The 24,457-nt window shown below is 41.1% G+C and overlaps 1 protein-coding gene across 3 annotated transcripts; it reads right to left on the bottom strand.

Annotated features, from left to right (window-relative positions):
- Positions 1–409: 409 nt before the first annotated feature.
- Positions 410–24,454, bottom strand: GTF2H3 (general transcription factor IIH subunit 3). Of its 3 annotated transcripts, none has more exons than XM_045778696.2 (14): positions 24,316–24,439; positions 23,015–23,124; positions 21,197–21,276; positions 14,925–15,031; positions 13,350–13,516; positions 10,706–10,768; positions 9,599–9,628; positions 9,422–9,450; positions 7,235–7,309; positions 6,129–6,182; positions 2,760–2,828; positions 2,209–2,344; positions 2,071–2,107; positions 410–1,986 (listed from the first exon to the last, which is right to left on the bottom strand). In XM_045778696.2, the coding sequence occupies exons 4-14, from the start codon at positions 14,999–15,001 to the stop codon at positions 1,917–1,919; spliced, it is 807 nt and encodes a 268-aa protein (XP_045634652.1). In that variant the 5' UTR covers positions 15,002–15,031; positions 21,197–21,276; positions 23,015–23,124; positions 24,316–24,439; the 3' UTR covers positions 410–1,916. The 3 variants fall into 3 exon arrangements, with proteins under 3 accessions (XP_045634652.1, XP_045634643.1, XP_045634635.1); XM_045778687.2 differs by having other exon boundaries at positions 23,036–23,124; XM_045778679.2 differs by lacking the exon at positions 23,015–23,124 and having other exon boundaries at positions 24,316–24,454.
- Between the last annotated feature and the right edge of the window lie 3 nt (positions 24,455–24,457).

Genomic DNA, 24,457 nt, shown 5'->3' with positions numbered 1-24,457 from the left:
TTAAAATTTTGCTAACCTTGCTCCCAATATAAATTATAAGCAGACATCAAATCTTTCTTCTAATAGTTTCATACTTAGAAACTTTGTATTAAATACTTCATACCAATCTATTATTATGCAGTATTTGTAACAATATTTTCATATATAGCTTTAGCAAGATTTGAAATTAAAGTTCCTCAGGGGCACCTGGCTGGCTCATTGAGTAGAGCATGTGACTCTTCATCTTAGGGTTGTGAGTTCAAGCCCCACATTGGGCACAGAGCTCACTCAAAAAAATAAAAGTTCCTCAGAGTTGAATAAAAAATTGACTGACATTTGACCAAATCCAGTTATTTAAAGTGCAAACTCGGAAGTAAGCTGAATTAGCATGAAATAAACAATGAGTAAGAGAAAAGAACTTAAGCAAATATGAAAATTTAAATTATTTTATTATAAAAATTTATAGAAACCATAAACACAACAGTTAAAAATAAAACCTAAACAGAATTAAGCCAGTATACAAAACATCTCAAACAAAAAAGTAGTAACAAGAACCTGATCAGCTTCTTTGAAATTATTTGTCTTCTAGGTATCTGGTAACTTCCTAGACTTAAAACAGTGATTTCCATTACACTTAGGCTGTGAAATATTAAATATTATTTCTAAAAGACAAATAAGATTCTCAAACTCAAGGATTAACAAATACTTGCCAAGTGATCACTAAAACCTGTGTGTATTTAACAAAATTATAAACCCAAAGTACAAAATCTACCTGAAATCATCTAGCCAAATACCAAATTACTAAATGAGACTCTGCTTCTGAGATGGAATAAAGATAAAATTAAAATCTTATTTACATACTAAGTTGTGTCCAGAAATGGGTTTTTGTCAATACACGTTTGTTTTTGTCGATATACGTTTAAAAACAAACCAAACCAGCCACCATTCCTGAAAACCCTTCTTACACTGTGCTGGAATTGGAAAAGACTAATAACTTCGAGGTTACATAGAAAAATAAGGTTTTTCTTGTTGAAATTACAAATACTTTTTCTTTTGGACCTGTCGCACTTGTCAGTAGTAAATCCAAAGCTTCTAGAGAACAGTTCTCCAACATTAATGCTTTTTTTTTTCTCATTACAAAAGAATTCTATCTGGGGGACAATCCTGAACCATAAAGAATCCATTCTCCACCAAGAAATTCCCCCTCCAAACCTAGACCCAGTTTTCACAGATAAGCTCTTCACGCTACTATCTCTGAAGAGAAAGTCGCTGCCAGAGTACCGTACCCCCTTCTCCACACTCTCAAGACCAGACTTTGTACTTACTCAGTGACAAACAATTATTATGTGGATGACTGTGTCCAGACACGCAGTGATGTCAGACAAAAGCAAAACTACCTGCTAGTATCTGAAGCTAAATCTCAACTTAGACAATACGGATTTTATTTACGTGACTATCGTCAAAGTCAGCTGTTGATGCAAGGAAGACGGTCTGGCTTGATTAATGCCATTACTGCATGGTCGCTTTTTCTAAAACTGTGCTCAGATTTCACCGGTCATACATTTCACAGGCAGAACCCAGACTCGGGTCACAGAGTCTAAGGCCTGCCATCAGTCATGCCAGGCTGACAAATGATCACCTCATTTTAAAAAAAAAAAAAGAAGAAGAAAAAAAAAGCCACTAACTAATGTGTGCTTTCTTCTCCCTTTGTGGACAAAAACCAGTCAGAGAAGATTGCATAGAATGACTCCCTCAAATAAAGCGGTCCCCCAAAAACAGCATGAGGATAATGGTCTAGAAATCTTTTCTGTAAGAAACGTCATTCAAAATTATCCCACACACGCTGTATTTTTTCAGGGCCTCCTAACGTAGATTCCACCACACAATTTCTATTAATAGGCTCTGAAAGATTGGCGGGGGGGGGGGGGGTCTTATGATCACATGGACACTTTCAGTTTCTTTTTCTTGGCCTTCAGCACAGGAGGCAGAGAAATCTTAAAGGCTGTCCTGTAACGACAGAGAGGAAGATCCCTCTTCAGAGCTCTGAATCTTTCCCGCGTGAGCCAGCCACACCACCCCAGGGATACTTACTCGCATGTCGTGCAGATAGGACTGAAATTGCAGAATACTGTAAATTTGAAAAACAAAACAAACAGGATGTGGAAAAAAACCGCACAGTTGACTATTTTCTGCCACCCCCACCACAGAAAACTCTGTATTTGAACTTACTTGACAAGCACACAGAACAGACATAGCCAATTTCAATGAGATTTCGATGACAGAAGCAAGCTGCCCGGTAGTCCACATGAATTGGGGGTGGGAGGATTAACTGAGATCTTTGATCTTGATCAGGAAGAAAAACCCACTGTAAAAAAATAAAAAATAGATTAAAAAAAAAGGCCATAAAATTGTATTTAAAACATGGGGGAAAATAACCAGAAGTCAGAACATCGGTATCAGATATTAGACAGGGGAACACTAAGGAGAATAATAAATTAGGATTTTCCTTAAAAATCTATCAAGAATGGCTTTTCTCTTCAGTCAGCAGTCACGGAGCACCTCCAAAAGCAGCCACTGTTTTGTGAACAGTCCTCCAACAGTCTGCACACAGCTGCCTTCAAAGATGCCCTGGAGTGCACCCTTCTAGCTTCCAAACCCCTGGGCCACCCATCTACTCCTTCTCCCACTTACTAGCATCAGCCATCGTGCTCCCCTTCATTCCCCAGGAGACGGGGCTCACCCAGACGCAAGGTGTTAGGGCGCTGCTGACGGTTCCTTACCAGTAAATACTGCAGAAGGGAAGGCATCTGAGGCACCTTCAAGTACAGTCCCCCCGTGATGTCACAAGCCTGCAAGACATCCAAAGGGCTCTCTGCCAAACCAGCACTCGCTTAGCTCTTCCAGAGGGATGTAATTCTTCGGGTCTCCAAAGGAGAGGGGGATATGACAGAGCCAAACAAAAGGGCATGTTTTCCCAAGGGTGCCTGAGGACCAGAAACTTCCTGCTAGCTCTCAAGGCATTCGACTATTTTTCCTGCAGACACCACACTCTTTCACCCTTTGAAGACCTTAGCGTAGCACAGCCCATGCCCCTTCTGCTCTGCGTTTGCTACTGATGAAATTCTTATTCTGGCATGTTTACTCCTCTCATTTTCAGTATATTTTTAACAACAGCTTTGAGATCATTCTCAGGCCATAAAATTCACTCTCTAAAGTGTGTGCTTCACTACTTTTTACTGTCTTCAGAGTTGTGCAACTGTCGCCACTATCTAGTTCCAGAACATTTCCTTACCCCAAGAAGAAACCCCACACTTATTAGCAGTTACTCTCAACCCCTTACCCCCGGGCTACTGGTGATCCACTTTCTATCTCGATGGATTTGCCTATTCTGGACATTTCAGATAAATGGACTCATACAATTTTCCTTTAGCATTATGTTTTCAAGGTTTATCTACATTGTGGGAAGATCAGTACTTGATTCCTTTATATGACCAAATAATACTCTATTGTATGGTTATACCACAATTTGTTTAACTCCATTCACCCACTGATGGACTCTTGGGTGCAACTGCGGGAAGATAGAGAGTCAATCAGTTAAGTAAATGCAGAAATAACGTCACAGGTTATGATCACTTCTATGAAGAATAATGAAGTTGGGTAAGGAGACAGGGAGTGACACTGGATGGTCAGGGAGGCTTCTCTGAGGAGGTGACACAGAAGCAGAGACCCGGGGCGCCTGGGTGGCACAGCGGTTGGGCGTCTGCCTTCGGCTCAGGGCGTGATCCCGCGTTATGGGATCGAGCCCCACATCAGGCTCCTCCGCTGTGAGCCTGCTTCTTCCTCTCCCACTCCCCCTGCTTGTGTTCCCTCTCTCGTTGGCTGTCTCTATCTCTGTCGAATAAATAAATAAAATCTTAAAAAAAAAAAAAAAAAAGCAGAGACCCAACTGAGGGCAGGGAGGAGACCATGCAAATATCTGAGGAAAAGCCTTAGAAGCAGAGAGAACAGCAGATGCAGACACCCTTAGGCTGTGGCAGGCCTGTAGTTTTAAAGTGATAGCAAGGAGCCCAGTGTGGCTGGAGTAAAGAGGGAGATTCCATGGGGACAGAGAGATACCCAGAAACCATATCGGGTAAGGAGTAGAGATGCCCATGGCAAAACTCTGGGTTTTAGTCTATGTGTGAGGGGATGCCATGGGAGGGTTTTAAGCAGGTGAATGACAAGATCTGATTTATATTTTGAAAGCTTCATTCTGACTGCCTTGTTGAGAATGGACTTTGGTGGGCAGGGTAAGCGCAGAAACAGAGACCAGTTAACAGATAATACGATCCTCCCCTTGAGTGGAAGCAACGAAAGAGAAGACATATATATGGTGGGATTCAGAGACTATTTCAAAGATCAAGTCAAAAGGATTGGCTAATGGGTAGGAAAGGAAAGGAAGAGAAGAAACAAGGCAGAGTCAGGATTTTGGCTTGAGGGGCTGATGAACTGAGCTGCCACGTGCTGAGATGGGGAGGTCCATGGGAGGCAGCGTGGAAAAAATCGGGGGTTGTGTTTCAGACACGTTAAAGTTGAGATGCTGCTGGATGTCCAAGGGGAAATACTGCCTATGCAGCTGACTATGTGAGTCGGGAACACAGAGAGCCTGCGTCTGGCATAGACACAGTAAATGCACAGCGACGTGAGGCTCAGGGAGGCAGAAATGGTATTTAAATTCACGGCACAGGCAAGATCTTCTAGGAGTCGGCAGACGCTGCGTAGACTGAAATGTGCAGTTAAAAAATGTATTCAACCTTTTTAATTTTTTAATTCTGAAATATAGCCATATGTGCAAGAATATATATACATAACATGTAAGTATGGTTTAAATAAAACAAACACTATGTACCTAATATCAAGCTTAAGAAAAAGGACACTTTGGGGGCGCCTGGGTGGCACAGCGGTTAAGCGTCTGCCTTAGGCTCGGGGTGTGATCCCGGCGTTATGGGATCGAACCCCACGTCAGGCTCCTCCGCTATGAGCCTGCTTCTTCCTCTCCCACTCCCCCTGTTTGTGTTCCCTCTCTCGCTGGCTGTCTCTGTCGAATAAATAAATAAAATCTTTAAAAAAAAAAAAAAAGAAAAAGGACACTTTGGAACCTCTGACGCTAGCATACTTTCTAATAGTATCTCCCTTTCCCACTCTGTGTCTTCGGCAGTATCCTAAACTTAGCATTTTCCAGTTTTGTGCTTTTAACTGATCTTTTAGCAAACAATATTTCTTGTGGTCGAAAAAACATTTATCAAAAGTTCGGCAATTTCTTCAGTCTTATTTCTTTTTTTCTCCCTTTTTGGTTAAATTAAATTTCAGTTTCATACGTTTGACTGAAAAGCAACATCTAACAGTGCTGTCCAACAGAAATATAATGTGGGCGACACGTGAAACTTAAAATTTTCTAGCCACATAAAAAAAGGAAAAAAAAAACGATAAAATTAATTTTAATAACATTGTATTTAACTCAATATATCCAAAGTATTATCATCTTAACATGTGATCAAGATAAAAATCTTTTACATTCTGTTCTTCATACCAAGTCTTTGAAAGTCAGTGTGTGACTTTACACTTTACAGCACATCTCAATTCACCAGACTCATTTCAAGAGCTCAACGGCCATATAACTATCACATAGGACAGCACAGATCTGGGGAATGATCCTATCTTTATAAAATTCTCTGCTTAGCGATCCATTTTTCCATCTACATCTATACAGAGAGATCCACCATGCTGTTTACCTGATATTAGCAACAGTAATTTTAAGATGATAGGATTTAAAGGTATTTTTTTTTACCCCTTTAAAAAATACTTTCCTGTGTTGCTTGAATTCATTTCAATATGTGAATCACTTTTACAGAATCAATTATGTAAAACATAAATAAAAATTCTAAAGGAACCAGAGAGTTGTACACCTGAAACTAATGTGACATTGTGGGTCAATAATACTTCAATAAAAAAAATAAAATAAGGACCAGAGAGATGTTAGTGCTCTAAGCAACAGCTTCACACAGGCTAATTCCTAAAAATGTGTGAAGGCTGGCGACAGGCAGTTAACAGTAAAGAGAACACACCATGCTCCCCTGACCACCAACACCACACTTCCATTGAACACGTACCTGTTGGAGGAGTCCTGAATCCGAGTCTAAAACACAGGCATCGATCAAAATATTCTGAAATGAACATTCCGAAAACATTACAGGAATAATAAAAATAATGACTGTCTTACACTGGGAACCTACTATGTGTTAGACTATTTTTTTTTTCTTAGACAATTCTTAAAACGGCTTATTTGATACGCAGAATAACTGCAAGGCAGATATTCGAGCTGCATTTTGCAGCTGAAGCACCCAGGCTTTAGTCAGGCTGTGGTCACAGAGTTGGCTGGGGGGGGGGGGGCAGTGCTGTCACCCCAGTCTGCCTGTCCCCAAAGCCCATGGTCTTTTCACTAGATCATGCTGCTGATCCAACACAGAGAATATTTCGCATGAATATGGCAGCATTTTGGGTTAAAACTTAAGTTTTAAGAAAGTTTTTTTTAGATGTATCAAAGACGTATCACCTATTAGTGATAATTCATTTGAATTAGTATAAATTCATTCAATTATTTGCAAAGTAAAACTATCAAATCTTGATAAAACCTCCCTAAAGCAAAGAGATAGAGGAACTGAGGCAAGGCTCGCAGAAAACCGTAAACCAGGGACTCTTAGCCTGAGGTCCAAGGATGGGTTAAACAGGGTTGCACGAATACCATGAAACTAGATGCAAAACTGTGTTTCAGTGTACCTTTTTCTGGGGACCCATAAGATCCATGGGTCCCAAACAGAGAAATGACTAGTACAAAATATGAATTCCAGATTCTTCATCCACTGATAAGGACATTTAGTCAAAATACCTCTGTATGTAGGTCATTCAAAAAATAAAATTCATTATGAAACAAATATTTTCTAAAAAGAATGCTTCCAAGGGGGTGGGGGGAGTAGAGAGAGAGGCAACCCAAGAAATAGGCTTTTAACTACGGAGAACACACTGATGGTCACCAGAGAGGTGAGGGGTGAGGGGATGGGGGAACTAGGTGATGGGGACTAAGGAGCACACTTGTGATGAGCTCCAGGTGATGTGTGGAAGTGCTGAATTATGATATTACACTCCTAACACTAATACAACACTGTATGTTAACTATGCTGGAATTTAAACTAAAAACAAAAGGGTGCTCCCAATTCACCTGCTTCTGTGCTGCGAAGACGACATTCATGAAGTTCATATACTGCAGCGCGCTGTCTTCTGCAGCCTTGATCACCTAAAAATCACATCCGCGTGAACACCTCGCGGGCACATGCAAGTTCTCACTGCAAACACAACCAAGGCAGCTTTTCTAATCTGCCTGTCTAGTTACCACTCTTCAATAATATGTACAATGTAAAGATGACTGCAAGACAGTCCGTTAACAGTTCCAGACAGCACCTACGTGGGTGTGTGCACACACACGTGCACGCGCAAACACCCCCCCCACCCCGGAATGATTATCTAGCGCTCTGCAACCTTTCTTTTTTGTTTTTTTAAGTAACTCTGCACCCAACATGGGGCTTGAACTCACAACCCCGAGATCAAGAGTCACATGCTCTACCCATTAAGCCAGCTGGGCGCCCCTGCAACCTGCTTTTTGGTTTCACAATATCTGGGGGAGTGGGGAATCTTGTATCAATGAATTTAGATGTAGATCATCCTTCATGCCAACTTCATAGATTCCACTGCTGAACCAGTTATCTATAGAGGACGCTGAAGCAGACTCCAATCCTGTTTTAGACAATACTCTGGGGAACATTCTCATATACGCTTCACACAACTCTCTGACTACTTCCTAAAATAATCAGGGAGATTGCTAAAGTGTACCTCTGGATAGAGGTTACCAAAGTTCCTCCAAAAAAGTTGTACCAATTTACTCTCCCATTAGAAATGCAAGAGAATAACCAATCCCCAACGCTGCTACCAACGCTGGGAACTGCCCATTTGTGCTGAGCAAGAAGCGAACAATGAAAGCCCTGTTACTGGATGTTTCTGTTTCTTTGGTTACTGGTAAGGCTGCATGTATTTTCAAATGCTAACCGGCCATGTGCATTTCTTCTTTTGTAGGCTGTGTATGTTTTCTACCTATTTCTTTAGAGTAAACCTTAACGTGTAAAGTTTAATTGATAAGGGTGGGGCGCCTGGGTGGCTCAGTTGGTTAAGTGTCCGACTCTTGATCTCACTCAGGTCTTGATCTCACGGTCTTGAGTTCAAGCCCCAAGTTGGGCTCCTCGGGCACCGTGAGGTCTACTTAAAAAAATAAATGAATAAGATAAAAAATAAATAAAATTTAATGGATAAGAGCTCTTTTTCACTTTAGAACTATTAAACTAATCCTCTGTCACGTAGCTATGCTGAAAATACTTTTCCTAATAGCTTTTCTTTCATCCTTGATTTTGGGGGTTTGATTTTCTTGAGGTCTTACGCTTCTCATCATGCTCAGCAAGGTCCTGCCCAACCTGAGATTATTAACAGGTATTTTCTTCCAGCACTTTTATGACTTGAACTTTTACAGTGACATGTCTGACGCTTACTAGAACGATTTAGGTGCGAGCAATGAGATCTCCCTTTGTTTTCTCCCAAATGGCCAACCAACTGGCCCAGCACCTTTAACTGAATAATTCATTTTCTTCCCACTAACTTAATTGCTTCCATTCCACAAGTCAAATTCTTCCGTGGACCTGATTTTATTTCTGGAGCCAATCTTGCCCATTTATTCCATGCCTATGACTGCGCCAGAACCACACTATTACTGTACTGTGTTTTAAGGCCTAACAAAGCAAATTTCTGCTTATTATTCTCTTTCAGAAAGCACCTGGCTACTCTCCTTGATTTATTCTTCCAGATAAAATGTTGATTTTTTTTTCTTTTTAAGATTTTAAGTAATCTCCACACCCAACATGGGGCTTGAACTTACTACCCCAAGATCAAGAGTCACACACTCTACCGACCGAGCCAGCCAGGCGCCCCTTACCATTGGAGTTCTTAAAGCACTTGGCACAGAGTCGGCTTCAGATTTCCTCTTCCTCTCCGCCCTCCCCCCATGCCACGACATGGAATCTCTCTCAATAAATAAACAAAATCTTAAAAAAAAATTCTGAGATTGCACTGAATTTACAGTTTAACTTTGGAAAAACTGACATCCAAGAATAAAATATGGCTCTCCATTCCTTCAATTCTCTTACATCTCTCAGAATTTTAGTTTTTCATCATAATCAATTTTACACATTGCTTGTTAATTTATTCTGGATATTCATATTTATTATAAATGGGTCTTACTTCCCATTATGCTTTCTAATTGGTTATGGCTGGTATAGAAACATAGTACTGATTTTTTTAATCTTACCAAAATCCTTGATTTCATTTCCTGATTATCTATAAAGAGATAAAGACAGATTACAATTTAACTGAATCTTATTAAACATATTGTAAGGTTTTATAACCAATATTTTTAAACAGTCCACCAAAATTATAGCAGTAAAATAAGGATCCCAGATCTCACAAAAAACCACACGCTCCTTACCTTTAACCTCTTTGTTCATTCTATGAATGTCTGATTTTTTTTAGCATTAAGGAATTTTAAAATATTATTTAATTTCATAAATACTTAGTAAGCAGAAAAATAACCTCAAATTTTAAATAAATCCAGCATCCACCTAACTGAAAAAAGAAGTGCTCTATTTCCCATGATAAACACACAAGAGTAATTAGGGGTTTCCAATTACCAACTGCAATCAACCGAATTTGTAACCTGACCTTGTAACCTGACCAAAACATGCTCTCTGCCCCAGAAAATTAAAATTACCATGATTTATCCTTCTGTGGTTATCCACCACACCCTAGATTTCAATACTGGGATGACAGGTAAATCAATAAGCAAGGTAACAAATGTGAAAACCACACATAGATGACCAGGCACCCTCAAAGTCTAGGGCACAGGAATCACTCAATATTTTCCAAAACAAAGAAATTAAATTACAAAAGACAGGGAGAACATAGAGGTGCCTGGGTGGCTCAGTCGGTAAGGCATCTGCCTTCAGCTCAGGTCATGATCTCAGGGTCCTGGGATTGAGCCCCACGTCAGGCTCTCTGCTCAGCAGGGAGTCTGCTTCTCCCTGTCTCTCTCTCTCAAGCAAATAAATAAAGTTTTTTGTTTTTTTGTTTTAAAGACTGGGAGAACATCACACAGACAACATCAAATTCTTAGGACAGTGTTGTTCACTCTATGCTAAGTGCAAATAACCTGTGGGCCTCTGGAGAAACCACTCATTTATTAACCTCAGGATCAGTAAATGGCTTTTATAACCAAACACACTGCTCTTAACTTAAGGAAGGTGGAAAAAACAAACACACCTTCCCCAATTTGTCAAAGCAAGACAAAAGCATCCTGAAGAATTTGTTGTGAGCAGAAGGATATACTAGAGAAACCAGAGTTTTCTTTTTCTTTACATCTCAAGTTTTTACAGCTTATCTTAACAACATTCCAAAGCCAAGATAAACTATTTTTTGATTACCCACCCCTTTAGAATACTCATGCCTTTCCTTAATATGGACACCCAAGGTTCTAAAAATTATCACAAGTTCAGATACTCAGAAGACACCTTCTGAATGCCTAGAACACCAAGGATACAGCAAAGAGCTTTGGCGAGGGATCCTGCCAGCAGTGTTTCTGTATGTTGACCCTTTATGTCACCTGCAAAAAAAAAAAAATTAAAGAGAACTTTTAGGTATTTTCTTGAACTAAAATCATTTTCAAACCAAAACATTCTTCTTTGTGAATAAAATCAGCTGACATTTCCAAGCCAGGTTTAAAAACATAGATAGCGGGGCGCCTGGGTGGCACAGCGGTTAAGCGTCTGCCTTTGGCTCAGGGCGTGATCCCGGCGTTATGGGATCGAGCCCCACATCAGGCTCCTCCGCTGTGAGCCTGCTTCTTCCTCTCCCACTCCCCCTGCTTGTGTTCCCTCTCTCGCTGGCTGTCTCTATCTCTGTCAAATAAATAAATAAAATCTTTAAAAAAATAAAATAAAATAAAATAAAATAAAATAAAATAAAATAAAATAAAATAAAAACATAGATAGCAATCTGTTCTCATTAAGTAAGCAATTGTTAACATTTTCTCAATTTAAAATAGTCTGTGGTCAGGGGCTGAGTGGGTACAAAGCTTCAGTTTGGGATAATCTGGGAACGGACAGTGGTGATGTTTGTACACAGTGTGAATGTACTTAATACCACTGCACTGCACATTTTTAAAATGGCTGAATGGTAAATTTTATTTTATGTGTATTCTCTTTTTTTTTTAAAGATTTTATTTTTAAGTAATCTCTACACCCAATGTGAGGCTCGAACTCAACCCTGCGATCAGGAGTCACAGGCTCCACTGACTGAGGCAGCCAGGAGCCCCCTACGTTATGTATATTCGACCACACTAAAATACCCTGGTGGTTATCTGGAAAAGCTCAGGTTTGTTAGTGACCTAAATGGTACAAGAGGTCATGCGCAGCTGCCTGGTCTGAGCCTCTCTGCCTTCCTCCCACCACCTCTTCTGTCTCGCGTCCCTCGGAGAGCTGCCCCGCTAGTGGAAAGGGGGCTGGGAGAAGCCCTCTGGCCGTGGCAAGCAGGGACAAAGCTGGCAACTTGTTCGAAGCCTTAAGTGAAAAAAGTCAAGCAGCTCAAGAGGGTGGAGAGCCCAGACTAACATCTGGTGTGAACGGGGCCTGCAGCTGGTCCAGGAGCACGGATACCTCCACCCACGGGTGAGGTCAGACCAGGAAAGGTCTTGAACACCATACTGAGAAGTTGGGACTTTACCCTGGAGACCCACAGTTCTCAAAGTATGATTCTAGAACCAGGTGTAAGAGCATCACTTGGGAACTTAACAGAAACACTGATTCTTGGGACCACCCTGGACCTGCTAAATCAGAAACTGCAGGGTGGGAGCCAGCATTTTATTTTAACAAGCCCTCCAGGTGATTTTTACCAGCTTTACTGGGGTATAACTGACAGATCATAAAATTCACTCCTTTTAAGTAAACCTATGTTTTTTTTAGAAAATTTAGAGAGTTGTAAACGATTACTACAACCCAATTTTAGAACATTTCCTTTACCCAAAAAGATCACTTGGGCCAATTTCAGTCACTCCTCCCGCGCCCCGGGAAACCACTAACCTACTTCCTGTCTCTAAAGAGTTGCCTTTCCCTTCCAGGTGACTCTGACACAGGCTACCGTTTAAAAACCACAGTCTACCGGCAACAAGGGAACCAGTAACAGACTTTAAGCCAGGAAATAGTAGCTTTAGAAGGGTTAGCTGTGAAAGAGTTAAGGAAAGACCTGAATGGGGACAGACAGGAGTCAGCAGGCAGAAGCTGTTAGAATGGTCCAGACCAGCAGCTCTCCACCTGGGCAACTGTGCCCTACTGGGGAGATGTGGCAAAGTCTGAGATATATTTGGTTGTTGCAAGCGAGGGATGTTATGACATCTAATAGGTCTAGGCCAGGGATGTTGTTAAGTATCCTCCAAAGCACAAGAGAGTCCCCACAACAAAGAATCATACCCAAAATGCCAACGGTGCTGGGGTTGAGCCAGATGACATAAAAGAGGTCAGATTTTGGAGGTACTTTTAAGGCCGAACTAACAGGATATCATAGCTGATTAGATGTTGAATGTGAGCAGAGAAGGCTCAAAAATGAAAGCTTTGCATCTGAAAAAGTAGGTGAATGGGCGTGGCAGAAACTGGGAGTGGAAATGGTGGTGTAGCTGGGAGGGAAAGATAAGGAAACTAGGCTGGGGTGTGTTAGCCAGACTGTGGGACACCTATGTGGCGACATTGGCTGAAAGAAAGGCTCAATTAGAGACAAAGACTGGGAAGTGTTCACATAGAAATGATTATTAAAGACAAGAGTGGGCGAAAACATACAGAGGGAGAAAAAATAAGAAAATAATGTGGGGGATTAAAAACCCTATTTTTTATGGGACAAGATGAAGGAAAAGTCAGAAATGAAAGAATGGTCCAAAAAAGAGGAAAAACAAGTCAAAAGGATATCCTCAGACGCTAAGAGTATATTTCAAGAAGTAGAGGCCGGTGGATAGTGTGAGACGCTGGCGCGGTCAGGCAAACAAGGCACAAGCTTTGATCAAAATCATTTTACAAAAGAAAACCGAGAACACAAGTAAATACTCCCACGAACCCCAAATCTCTGGACTTAAAGCCTCAAGGACCTGCACATTCAACTGCAATTTTAAAATAACAATAATGCAGAAAGAAAACCATTACTCTTGGTCATGAGATCTTTAATCTCTTCAGCGATAATTTCGTTTGCTGCTGTGAACAACTCATATTTCCCGTCCTTGCTCCCTGAGGGGCTGAATTCAGAAGAAGGGTTGCCAGGGTCTCCAAAAAAGTCTCCAAGTCTGCCATTCTTTCCAGGATATAAGAATCGACTGAAACAGTGGGGAAAAAAACACCGAGTTACACCAGGACTCTGTCCTCACTCAACATCCAGATGAAATTCAGAAGAGAAAACAACCACACCAATTCTCACAAAATTCTGTAATAAATTTCATTTTTAAGAAATGTATAAGACAGGCGAATTGGCAAACATGAGTCTACCGCCAGAGAATGTTTTAATGATCCCCACTGTTTTCTCACAAATGAAAAGAAATAAAGCGTGTGCTGGATCCCAGTCTCTTAAAATGCTTTAGGGTGGTTCTCATTCTACTTTCTCAGATGCCAACTGGGAAGAGAATCATACCAAATTCTAACTTACGACCAGTTTATTACTTGAGGTATATTTATCTACCCCAGTAATAAAAATCTGCCCCAAGGGTCCCTGAAAAGATTCTCCTAGTGCTTCATGATTTTTACAGTAATCCTGTAAAAACACATATTTGATTTTTCTAAAAGTTGGAACACTTTGCTTTTTATAGTTTTTCTTTGGATGTCTTAACCAAATCAGTGTCACCTTTTTCTTTCAACTCTGAGAAAAATGCCTGGTGATCATGGGAGCGGGAGCACGCACCTGGTGGCCCACAGGCTCTTTCAACACACCAAAGAAAGTAGCCCTAAGAAATTAGAAATTTGAGAACTATCCACTGACCTCATATGAAATACGCTGGTACACAAGAGTCACTTCTACCAAGATGTGACATTTAATCAAGACATAGAAGAGCCGTGTCTCACATGGAGAGTAGGATTCTATGGTCAGCATATACATGAAAAGTAAATATGGTGAAAATATGTAGCACATATATGGTCATATTTGCAGAGCTGTACACCTATGCACCACCCTGAAGAGACTCTAACCCAGCCAGTTCTTACACCCGTGTTGGAAAAGGTCACTGCATCTTCAGCTGAGCACCAGATGGAGTAGTTGGCTTGGGCTAAAACCCAATAAACAAGAAAAACCCTTATCTATAAACACCAGAGTCACACCCGGAGCAGTGAAACATTACACCCTGAGAAGTACACAGGGCCCATGACTGGCTGAAAGAAAGCAGAATCACACCTCCCATTTCACCTGCCCCCTGGGGCAGACTCACTCGAAAAACAGTAATAGGAGCTGCCGGCCTTGCTTGACAATTCTCCCTGTTTTTTGCCAAGAGAGGATGGTTGAACCCGGTAAGTTAAATGTGCACATGATGTCAATCTATTAGATATCAGCTAATGAAGTGTCCAATATTCATTCCTACCAAAATGTACATGTACTGATTCTTGATGCTGTTAGTCTTACTCAATGCTACATTAAAAAATTTTTTTTGCAACACAGAAAAGGAATAGTGCATGCCGACTGGCATAAAAACCTCACAACTGGGAAGCACTGAATAGGGAGAGTAATCACTAGGCTCATACCTTTCTTGAATGTGACTTGCTATCACAGCGAGTTTGTTGGAACGATTCATGAACAAATGAGAATTTCCCAGCACCATCACAGCATCTATGCATTTTGATAAAGTAAACTGTTGAAAAATGGAAAACGTTAGAAAAGGTAAAGTAACTATCCAAATAACTAGGTTAGGTCTTGAAGTGATAAAGATTTCATTTAAATCTTATTCACTGCTAAAAATTTGCTCAGGAGCTCCCTCCTCCAAAGTCATAAGCAAAAACACTTGAAAACTAGTTTTCTAATTTTACTTACATAAGATGATTTCTACATCAGTGCATTATTCCACAAATATTTTCTGCAAACATTTAAGGAACACAAACATGTCACATATTCTATGATAAAATTACTAGCAAACTATTACTACACACAGAGTAGATGATTAATACATACTGATTAAATTGGTGATTTGTAAAAGTTTTCAATTCATTCACTTGCTAAGTATGCTAAGCCCGTTATCTGTCAGGTAAAGATCCCTTCTTTCGTGGAGCTTACATTCTCATGAGTACTAATATTACTAAAAAATGTAGGTAGATATTTTTGTAATCCTGGAATAAAGCATGTTTCTCTTAAAGAAAAGAATACTTCCAGCAGCAAAGAAAGACTGATAAATTCCACTTTATTTTAAAAAAAGTAAAGCAAACCTATTAAAATTTCTATATGGCAAAAAAATGACCTTAAAGAAAAGTGAAAGGCAAATTGCAAACTGGGAAAATATAATATCAACATATGACAGGCAAAAGGTTAACCTTCTAATATAAAGAGTGTCCACAGATCAGTTAAAAAAAAAAATACCAGAAGAGGAAAAAGGGCAATGCCCCAAGGGAAAAATACAAAGGGCCATCAAATACAGTAAAAGCAAACTGAGAGAGCTTCTATGGTATATGATATTGGCAAAAGATAAAATAAGGAAAGAGAACATCTTGTGTGGGTTCCTCAAAAAAAAGGCATTCTCATATACCACTGGTGAGAGTTAAAAATGAGATAGTATTTATTCTTGGACAGTAACAGGGTAATATGCAGTGACGTGCTGTTCTATCTATAAAACGGAATACTATTCAGCAATAAAAGGAATGAATTACTGTAACAACACAGACGAATCTCAAGATAATTATGCTGAGTAAAGAAACCAGACCAAAAGTAATCCCACTACATACTGTTCGATTTCATTTATATAAAATTCCAGAAAAGGCAAACTAATCCATAATGACAAAACAGATCAGAGGTTGCCTGGAGTGGGGACAAGCAGAGAGAAGTGGGTAGGATAAATTACAAGGGAACATGAAGAAACTTCTGGGGGTGACAGATTTATACGTTCATTATTTTGACTGCAATGATAATTTCACAAATGTACACATATATGAAAACATATCAAACCAAACACTTCAAATATGTGCTGTAAACTACATGTCAATTATATCTCGATAAAGCTAATTTTAACTTTGACTTTTCTTTTGCTTTTTTTTTTAAAGTAGGCTCTATGCCCGACGTGTGGCTTGCACTCAGGACCCCGAGATCCAGAGTTGCATGTTCTACCGACTGAGCTGGCCAGGCACCCCTTGATTTTAAAAAAGACACCATTAAGAAAATGAAGAGACAGAGGGGCGCCTGGGTGGCACAGCGGTTAAGTGCTTGCCTTCGGCTCAGGGCGTGATCCCGGTGTTATGGGATCGAGCCCCACAACAGGCTCCTCCGCTATGAGCCTGCTTCTTCCTCTCCCACTCCCCCTGCTTGTGTTCCCTCTCTCACTGGCTGTCTCTATCTCTGTCAAGTAAATAAATAAAAAATCTTTAAAAAAAAAAAAAGAAAGAAAGAAAAGAAAATGAAGAGACAAGCCACGAAGTCATAGACCAGGAGAAAATATTTGTAAATCATATATTTGAAAAAACAGTTGTATCCAGAATATATAAAGAGTTCTTACAACTCAGTAATAAGAAAACAAACAGCCCAATTTAAAAGTTGGGTATAATAATGGAATATGCATTTCAACTAAAAAAATATAAGGACAACTTATACGCATGTATTACATACATAACAGTTACATATTATATCTATATATATAATAGTCATTAAAGAAATGTAAATTAAAACAACAATAAGATACCGCTACCTACTTACTAGAATGACTGCAACAAAAAAGACAGACAGGTGTTGGCAAGGATGTGAAGACGCTAGAACTCTCACACTCTGCTCAAGGGAATGGAAAATGGCGTATCCACTTTTTAAGTCTGGCAGCATCTTAAAGTTAAATCTAACCCTACCATGTGACCCGGGAATTCAACTCACAGGCATCTACTCAAGAGAAATGCAAACATATGTCCACACAAAGACTTGAGAATTATCAGCATTATTCATAATAGTCAAAAAGTGGAAACAATCCAAATGTCCATGAATAGATGAGTAAGAAGTATATCCGTACAATAAAATACTACTCGGTAATAAAGAGGAACCACCAACACATGCTACCACATGGGTAAGCCTCAAGAAGACTACACTAAGTGGGAGAAAACAAGATCAAACTACAACCTATAACCAAAAGTCGCCCAATATGAAAAATATCATCCAAATCATTTAATAACTATTAAAAAAATTAATTCATAGTTTAAAACTTCCCCAAAAGGAGCCGAGATGCCCTTCAACAGATGACTGGATTAAGAAGTTGTGGTCCATATATACAATGGAATATTACTCAGCAATCAGAAAGAACGAGTTCTCAACATTTGCTACAACATGGACGGCACTGGAGGAGATAATGCTTAGTGAAATAAGTCAAGCAGAGAAAGACAACTATCATATGATTTCTCTCATCTATGGAACATAAGAACTAGAATGATCAGTAGGGGGAGAAAGGGATAAAGAAAGGGGGGGTAATCAGAAGGGGGAATGAAACATGAGAGACTATGGACTCTGGGAAACAAACTGAGGGCCTCAGAGGGGAGGGGGGTGGGGGAATGGGATAGACCGGTGATGGGTAGTAAGGAGGGCACATATTGCATGGTGCACTGGGTGTTATACACAACTAATGAATCATCGAGCCTTACATCGAAAACCGGGGATGTACTGTATGGTGACTAACATAATATAATAAAAAATCATTATTAAAAAAATAATAATAATAAAAATAAATAAAAATAAAAAGAAAAATAAAACTTCCCCAAAAAGCAAACTACAGGCCCAGACGATTTCTCTGGAGAACTGTACCACCCAAGCATCCCTGTACAGGACTTTTCTGATAAAAAGTAAAAAACACAAGGGTGCCTGGGTGGCTCAGTCTGTGAAGCGTCTGCCTCCGGCTCAGGTCATGATCCCAGGGTCCTGGGATGGAGCCCCACACTGGGCTCCTTGCTCAGAGAGGAGCCTGCTTCTCCCTCTTCTGCCTGCTGCTCCCCATGCTTGTGCTCTCTCCCTCCCTCTCTCTGTCAAATAAATAAATAAAATCTTTTTTAAAAATGTTAAAAAAATATATAAAATGCTAATGAAAGAAATCAAGATTAAAAAAAAGAAATCAAGATCTAAATAAATGGAGAGATGTACTTTACTTGTAGCTTGGAAGACCTACGATGATAGATATAGCAGGGCTATGTAGAGTATATCCTCAAATTGATAAACAGGTTTAACATAATTCCTATCAAGATTCCAACAAGATCTTTTCTAGACATAGACAAGCTCATTCTAAAATTTATATGGTAAGGCAAAGGAACTAGAATAGTTACAAAAAATTTTTTGAGAAAGAAGAATAAAGTGGGAGGAATCAGCCTGCTGGAGCCCAAGACTTATTATCTAACTATCGTAATCAAGACTTTGTGGTATTGATAGAGAGAGACATAAACAGATCAAGGGAAGAGAAAGAGCACCCAGAAATAAACCCACGTGATTATGTACCCAGATTTTTGACAAATCTGCAAAAGCCATTCAGTGGAGAAAGAGCAATCTTTTTAAAAATGGTGCTAGAGCAATTGCACTATCCATGGGCAAAATAATGAACCTTGAACTAAATTACACAGATAAAAAAATTAACTCAAAATGGGGGTACCTGGGTAGTGTAGTTGGTGGAGCGGCCAACTCTTGGTTTCGGCTGGGGTTGTGATCTCAGGGTTGTGAGATCAAACCCCACGTCAGGCCCCTCACTCATCATGGAGTCTGTTTAAGACTCTCTCTCTCCCTCTCCCTCTGTCCCTACCCCTGCGTGTGCTTGCTCGCTTTCTCTCTCTCTAAAAATAAACAAAATCTTTTTTAAAAATTAAATCAAGATAGATTCTGGATTTTTTTAAAGATTTTATTTTTAAGTAATCTCTACACCCAATGTGGGGCTTGAACTCACAACCCTGAGATTAAGAGTCATGGGCTCTATCGACTGAGCCAGCTGGGTGCCCCTGGATTGTGGATTTAAATGTAAAACTTTTCACAGAAGACACTGGCGAAAATCTTTATGACACAGAGCAAGGTTGAGAATCCTTACAGCACCAAAAGCACAGGCTATATTTTTAAATATCGAGAAACTGGACTTGATCAAAATTAAAGACCTCCTGCTCTGTGAAAGATCGCCAGAAGACGAAAACACAAGCTAAAGACTGGGAGAAAATACTTGAAACAAGATATCTGACAAAGGGCTTATATCTCAAATACATAAAGAACTCTCAAAACTCAACAGTTAAACATAACTCGACAATCCAACTAGAAAATGGACACATGACATGCGATGACATCTCAGGGGGCTTCTCCGTATGGCAAACAAGCCTATGAGAAGCCATGCGACACAGCCAGCTACTGAGGAAACGCAATCCAGACCACAATGAGGGATCGTTACACACCTCTGGAAACAGCTAATATAAAAACGTGTCAGCATCGAATGCTGGTGAGGGGAGGGAAAAACGGCATCTCTTACACTTCGCTGGTGGGAATGTAAATCCATTCTAGAAAACCGTGTAGCAGTTTCTTATAAAACCAAACACATGTTCTAGCAGTTGTAATCCTGGACGCTTATCCCACAGAAATGAAAATTTCTATCCGCAAGAAAACGTCTATACAGATTTTCAGAGCAGCTTTTTATGTAATAGCCAACAACGGAAAAACACAACCCAAATGTAGAGCTTTCCCTGAGTAACAGAACAACCTGCGGTATCTCCTCCCAAGGAACACCACCGGCAACAGAAAGAACACACTGACACCTGAAACGACCTGAAACGATCAAGGGCATTCTGTTGAGTGAAAAAAAAACCAACCTCGAAAACACTTTATGACCTATTTACAGAACTGGAGCGCTGGAGAACGGTAGTAGGTCAGTATTCACCACGTTCAGGAGCAGGGACTGACTACAAAGGGGCAGGCGGCATCTATAAAGGGAGCTCTAGGGAGCTCCGGTGTGTGATGAACGGTTCTCTGTCTTGACCGTGGTGCTGGTTACACAAATCTATACACGTGGTAAGATAGCACAGAACCACACGTACACACGAATGCAAGTCAAACTGTTGTGATCTGAGTAAGGTCTCAAGAGCGTACTGCTGTCAATTTCCTGGTTTCCCTCTTGGACTCTAGGTACACGAGATGTTACCACTGGGAGAAGCTGGAGTAAGGGTACACGGGACCTCTCTGTTACCACTTTTTTAAAAAATTTCCTAGGAGTCTGTAATTATTTCAAAATAAAACATTTCAAAATAGATTTTTTTTAAAGGACTACATATTTGTGGAATATGTTAAATGTCCAGAAAAGGCAATATAGAGGCGGAAAGTAGATCAGCGGTCGCCTGCAGCTACGGGGTAGAAGCAGTGACTGTGAACAGGCATGAGGGAACTTTCTGGGGTGATAGAAATGTTCTAAAATGAAATTGCCGTGATGGTTACACTCTTTTATTGTGATTTTTATTAAAGAAGCATTGAATTGTACATTACAATGGATGAATTTTATGGTATGTAAAATATGCCTTAATAAAGCTGATTTTTGGGGGCACCTGGGTGGCTCAGTTGGTTAAGCTCCTGCCTTTGTCTCAGGCCATGAGCCCAGACTCCTGGGATGGAGCCCCACCATCGGACTCCCTGCTCCACAGGGAACCTGTTTCTCCCTCTCCCTCTGCCTGCTACTTCCCCTGCTTGTGCTCTCTCACTCTCTGTCAAATAGATAAATAAAATCTTCTAAAAAGAATAAAATAAAGCTGATTTTTTTTAATGAAGCTGATTTTTAAAAAAGCAATATAAACACACAGTTAAACCAGAATTATCCACAGGCCTCCTCAAGCAATCTTACCTGAGATTCCTTTAATGCTTGCTTTCCCCACCAAATTGGGTTGGTATCAACTACGATAACTAGAAGATTCAATTCATCTTCTGAAAATATTAACAAAAATAAACACATTAGCATCATGAAAGCGTATCCAAGCTAACATTCCCAATTTGTCATTTCAACCCACAGCAAACACCACCACATGCCTCTACATGTTTATCAGCCTCAATCATGAAATTAACTGAAGGCCAAGTGCTTTTATGATTTAAAGCTCTGTGGGCCCTTAGCAGGTTCTTGCCGGCTTTCTGTCCCACTGCGTCTTTCGCGCACTAGAACGTAAGCTCTGCGACGGGGGCTTGTCCGTCCTGTCACTGCTTATCTTCTGCTCCTGGCACGACTGCCTGGCACGTGGCAGATGCTCAATAAATACCTGTGAAATGCACCCGACATATCTGCCGTTTAAATGCCTGGTCAAGGACAGAATGTACTGACTAGTCAGTTAATACTCAACAGCAGTAGAATTTCAGGCACAAGGAGGATGAAGGGAGACACAGGAATCAGTTTGGCCTCAAGTCCATCAAACCACCTAGCAGCGAGGCCAACGGTGATTAGGAATCACTTTTTAAAAGGTGAAAACCAAAGAGGGAAAAGCAATTGCTATGTAAAGATTTTACCGTGAAAAGGAACAGGCTACTCTCCAAAGCTGAACACAACTAAACAGGCTAACAACACATTAATTCATTCAACAAACATTTATACTAAATGCACCTAACACTGGGGATACGGGGTTCAAGCCCTCAAGGAGTCTATAAATCCTGAGGTGACAGACATGCGAACCCGTAAGTACAGCCGTAACGAAAAACCCAGGCTGCTCCTTTAATAGCAAAAAGCAATAATGCCTTTCCTGCCCCCCTTCCTTCCTCCCTGCAGTTCCATCTCCTACTTCAGGATAATCCCCACTCCACTGTCGAATTCTGCTCACGCATCCAAATGCTATTGACTCTACAAAGCCCCAAACCAATGCTACCTCTTTCTTCCAAAAACCCTCCCCAGGTCCTCCAACCAGTCCTGGCTCTCCCACCTGAGGAGAAGACGAATGTCAGCCTCTGCATCAGCCACTGGCATAGGTAACCCTATAATCCCACTCCATGCTGACAACAAACTACTGAGGGAAATATGACCGACATCTTTCATCAATTATAACATGGACCCTCTCCTTTTTTTTTTTTTTTTAACATTTAACAGTTGCTAAAATGAGGATGGTATCTTACAACTAAGACTGGCAGCATGTCTCTCTTAGAGGTATACTAAACAAAAACATATCTCATAATCCATATTGTCTTCGATGACACGAAATACGGCATTCTATTTTGCGGATGACAGTAGCTTGCTCTAAGTCACACGGTCTGCTAGCAAGTAGCAAAACTCCCTGCTATGAAGACAGATCTGCTTGACTGTAAAGACTGTGGCCTTTCACTACCCTACTGCCCACTTCTGACCCTCTTTTAATGATACTTGGTTCTCATTGTCTCATTTTACAGTCAGTTGTGTTTTCTGATCTCTCGTCAGCTCTGCTAAAGCTATTCCACTAGACTGTGGATTCCTTACAGAATGAGGATTTTTGTAATCCTGGGATGAAATAATATGTACAAATCACACACACACAAAAGCCTAGCACCGAAAGAGCACTTAATAACCGTGTCTTTCACAGGCCCTCGCTCCTCTACCCACAAGCCCACAATCCTTTGGCCTTATTCTCCATGAGGCCCCCTCCCACAACTCCCAGGGCCAGCCACTCCTTGCCACGACCCAGAGGCCTGGAAAAAGACAGTGTTGCCTGACAGGAGAGATGAGTATCCATACGCATGCAATGCCCGGTGAAAGTCCTTCTTTGGGTCTCTACACCATCACTTGTAGACAGGGGCCATGCCAGGCCTGCCTCTCTCACAGGACTGTGGTATGGATTGAAAAAGACAAGCATGGACACTTGTTAGACTATTTCCACTCTTGCTCCCTTTTCCACACAGCAGCCAAAGCAACCTTTTAAAATTATAGATCAGTGGTGCCTGGGTGGCTCAGTCGGTTAATCATTTGCCTTCGACTCAGGTCATGATCCCAGAGTCCTGGGATCAAGCCCTGCATTGGGCTCCCTGTTCAGTGGAGAGTCTGCTTCTCCCTCTCCCTGCTCATGCTCTCCCTCTCAAATAAATAAATTAAAATAAAATAAAATCGGAAGTCACATTGTAGCAATTCTTTGCTTAAAACCCTACAATGGTTTCATATTACACTTAAAAACAAAGTTCAATCTCTTCATCATGGCCCACAAGGGCCACGCATCAGCCTAGCTTCTGATCTCATCCCTCTAGCTCACTTCACTCCCACCACCCTGGTCTCTTTTTTTCTTCCTTTCAGACATCAGGTTCAGGGCGCCTGGGTAGCTCAGTAGGTTAAGCATCTGCGTTTGGCTCAGGTCATGATCTCAGGGTCCTGGTCGAGCCCAGAGTCAGGCTCCCTCCTCAGCAGGGTGTCTGCTTCACCCTCTCCTCCCCCAACCCCATTTGTGTGCCCCCCCCACTCTCTCTCAAATAAAGTCTTAAAAAAAAAAAAAGACATCACTCTATAACTGGTAGTTTAATGTATGAATGAAGATCTCTCCACCTTCCTCTACCCTCAAGTCCCCCATTTCTGTCTTAGTGTAATGTAGTGCCTCAACTTGCCACAGGGCGTTTGCAGAGTCATTCAAAACTGACTTTCAGTGCCTGGACTCTTCTCTAAAGTAGCTCCTCCATGATCATCCCCTAATCACAATGAACTGCAGCATCCCGGTATATTGTCTCTACAGCTCTTGTCACCCTTCGAAATTATTCTTACTTACTTGCCTGTTGTCTGCCTCGCCCACTAGACTGTAACCTCCACGAAGGCCCCTGACTGCCCTGTTCTCTGCCGTATTCCCTAGCGCATAAAACAACGCCTGGCACACAGGAGACCATTCAAAACTATTTACTGAATAAATGAACACATCTGCTACTCGAAAGACCAAACAGGTTGCCCGAGCCCCCAAAATAACGCTCCATCTGGGTGGTCCTGGCTAGGCCGAGTCCGCCCAGTCCCAGGGTCGGGGGCCCTCCCCGCACACCCCTCACCGTCTGACACCATGGCTGCCAGGATCCCCCGACGCACTGGCAGCAAGCGGTCAAGCGCTCCTCCCGGATCCTGCGCGCCCCGACTTCCGGCGCTGCCGAGTGACCCACAGGCGGCTTGGCCCAGGCCGCGCGCCGTACCCAC

Source organism: Ursus americanus, chromosome 30 (assembly GCF_024610735.1).
Source record: "Ursus americanus isolate L20-20 chromosome 30, mUrsAme1.1.p, whole genome shotgun sequence".
Classification (NCBI taxonomy): domain Eukaryota; kingdom Metazoa; phylum Chordata; class Mammalia; order Carnivora; family Ursidae; genus Ursus; species Ursus americanus.
Note: the sequence above shows the minus strand (reverse complement) of the source record. Positions and strands in the feature narration are given on the sequence as shown.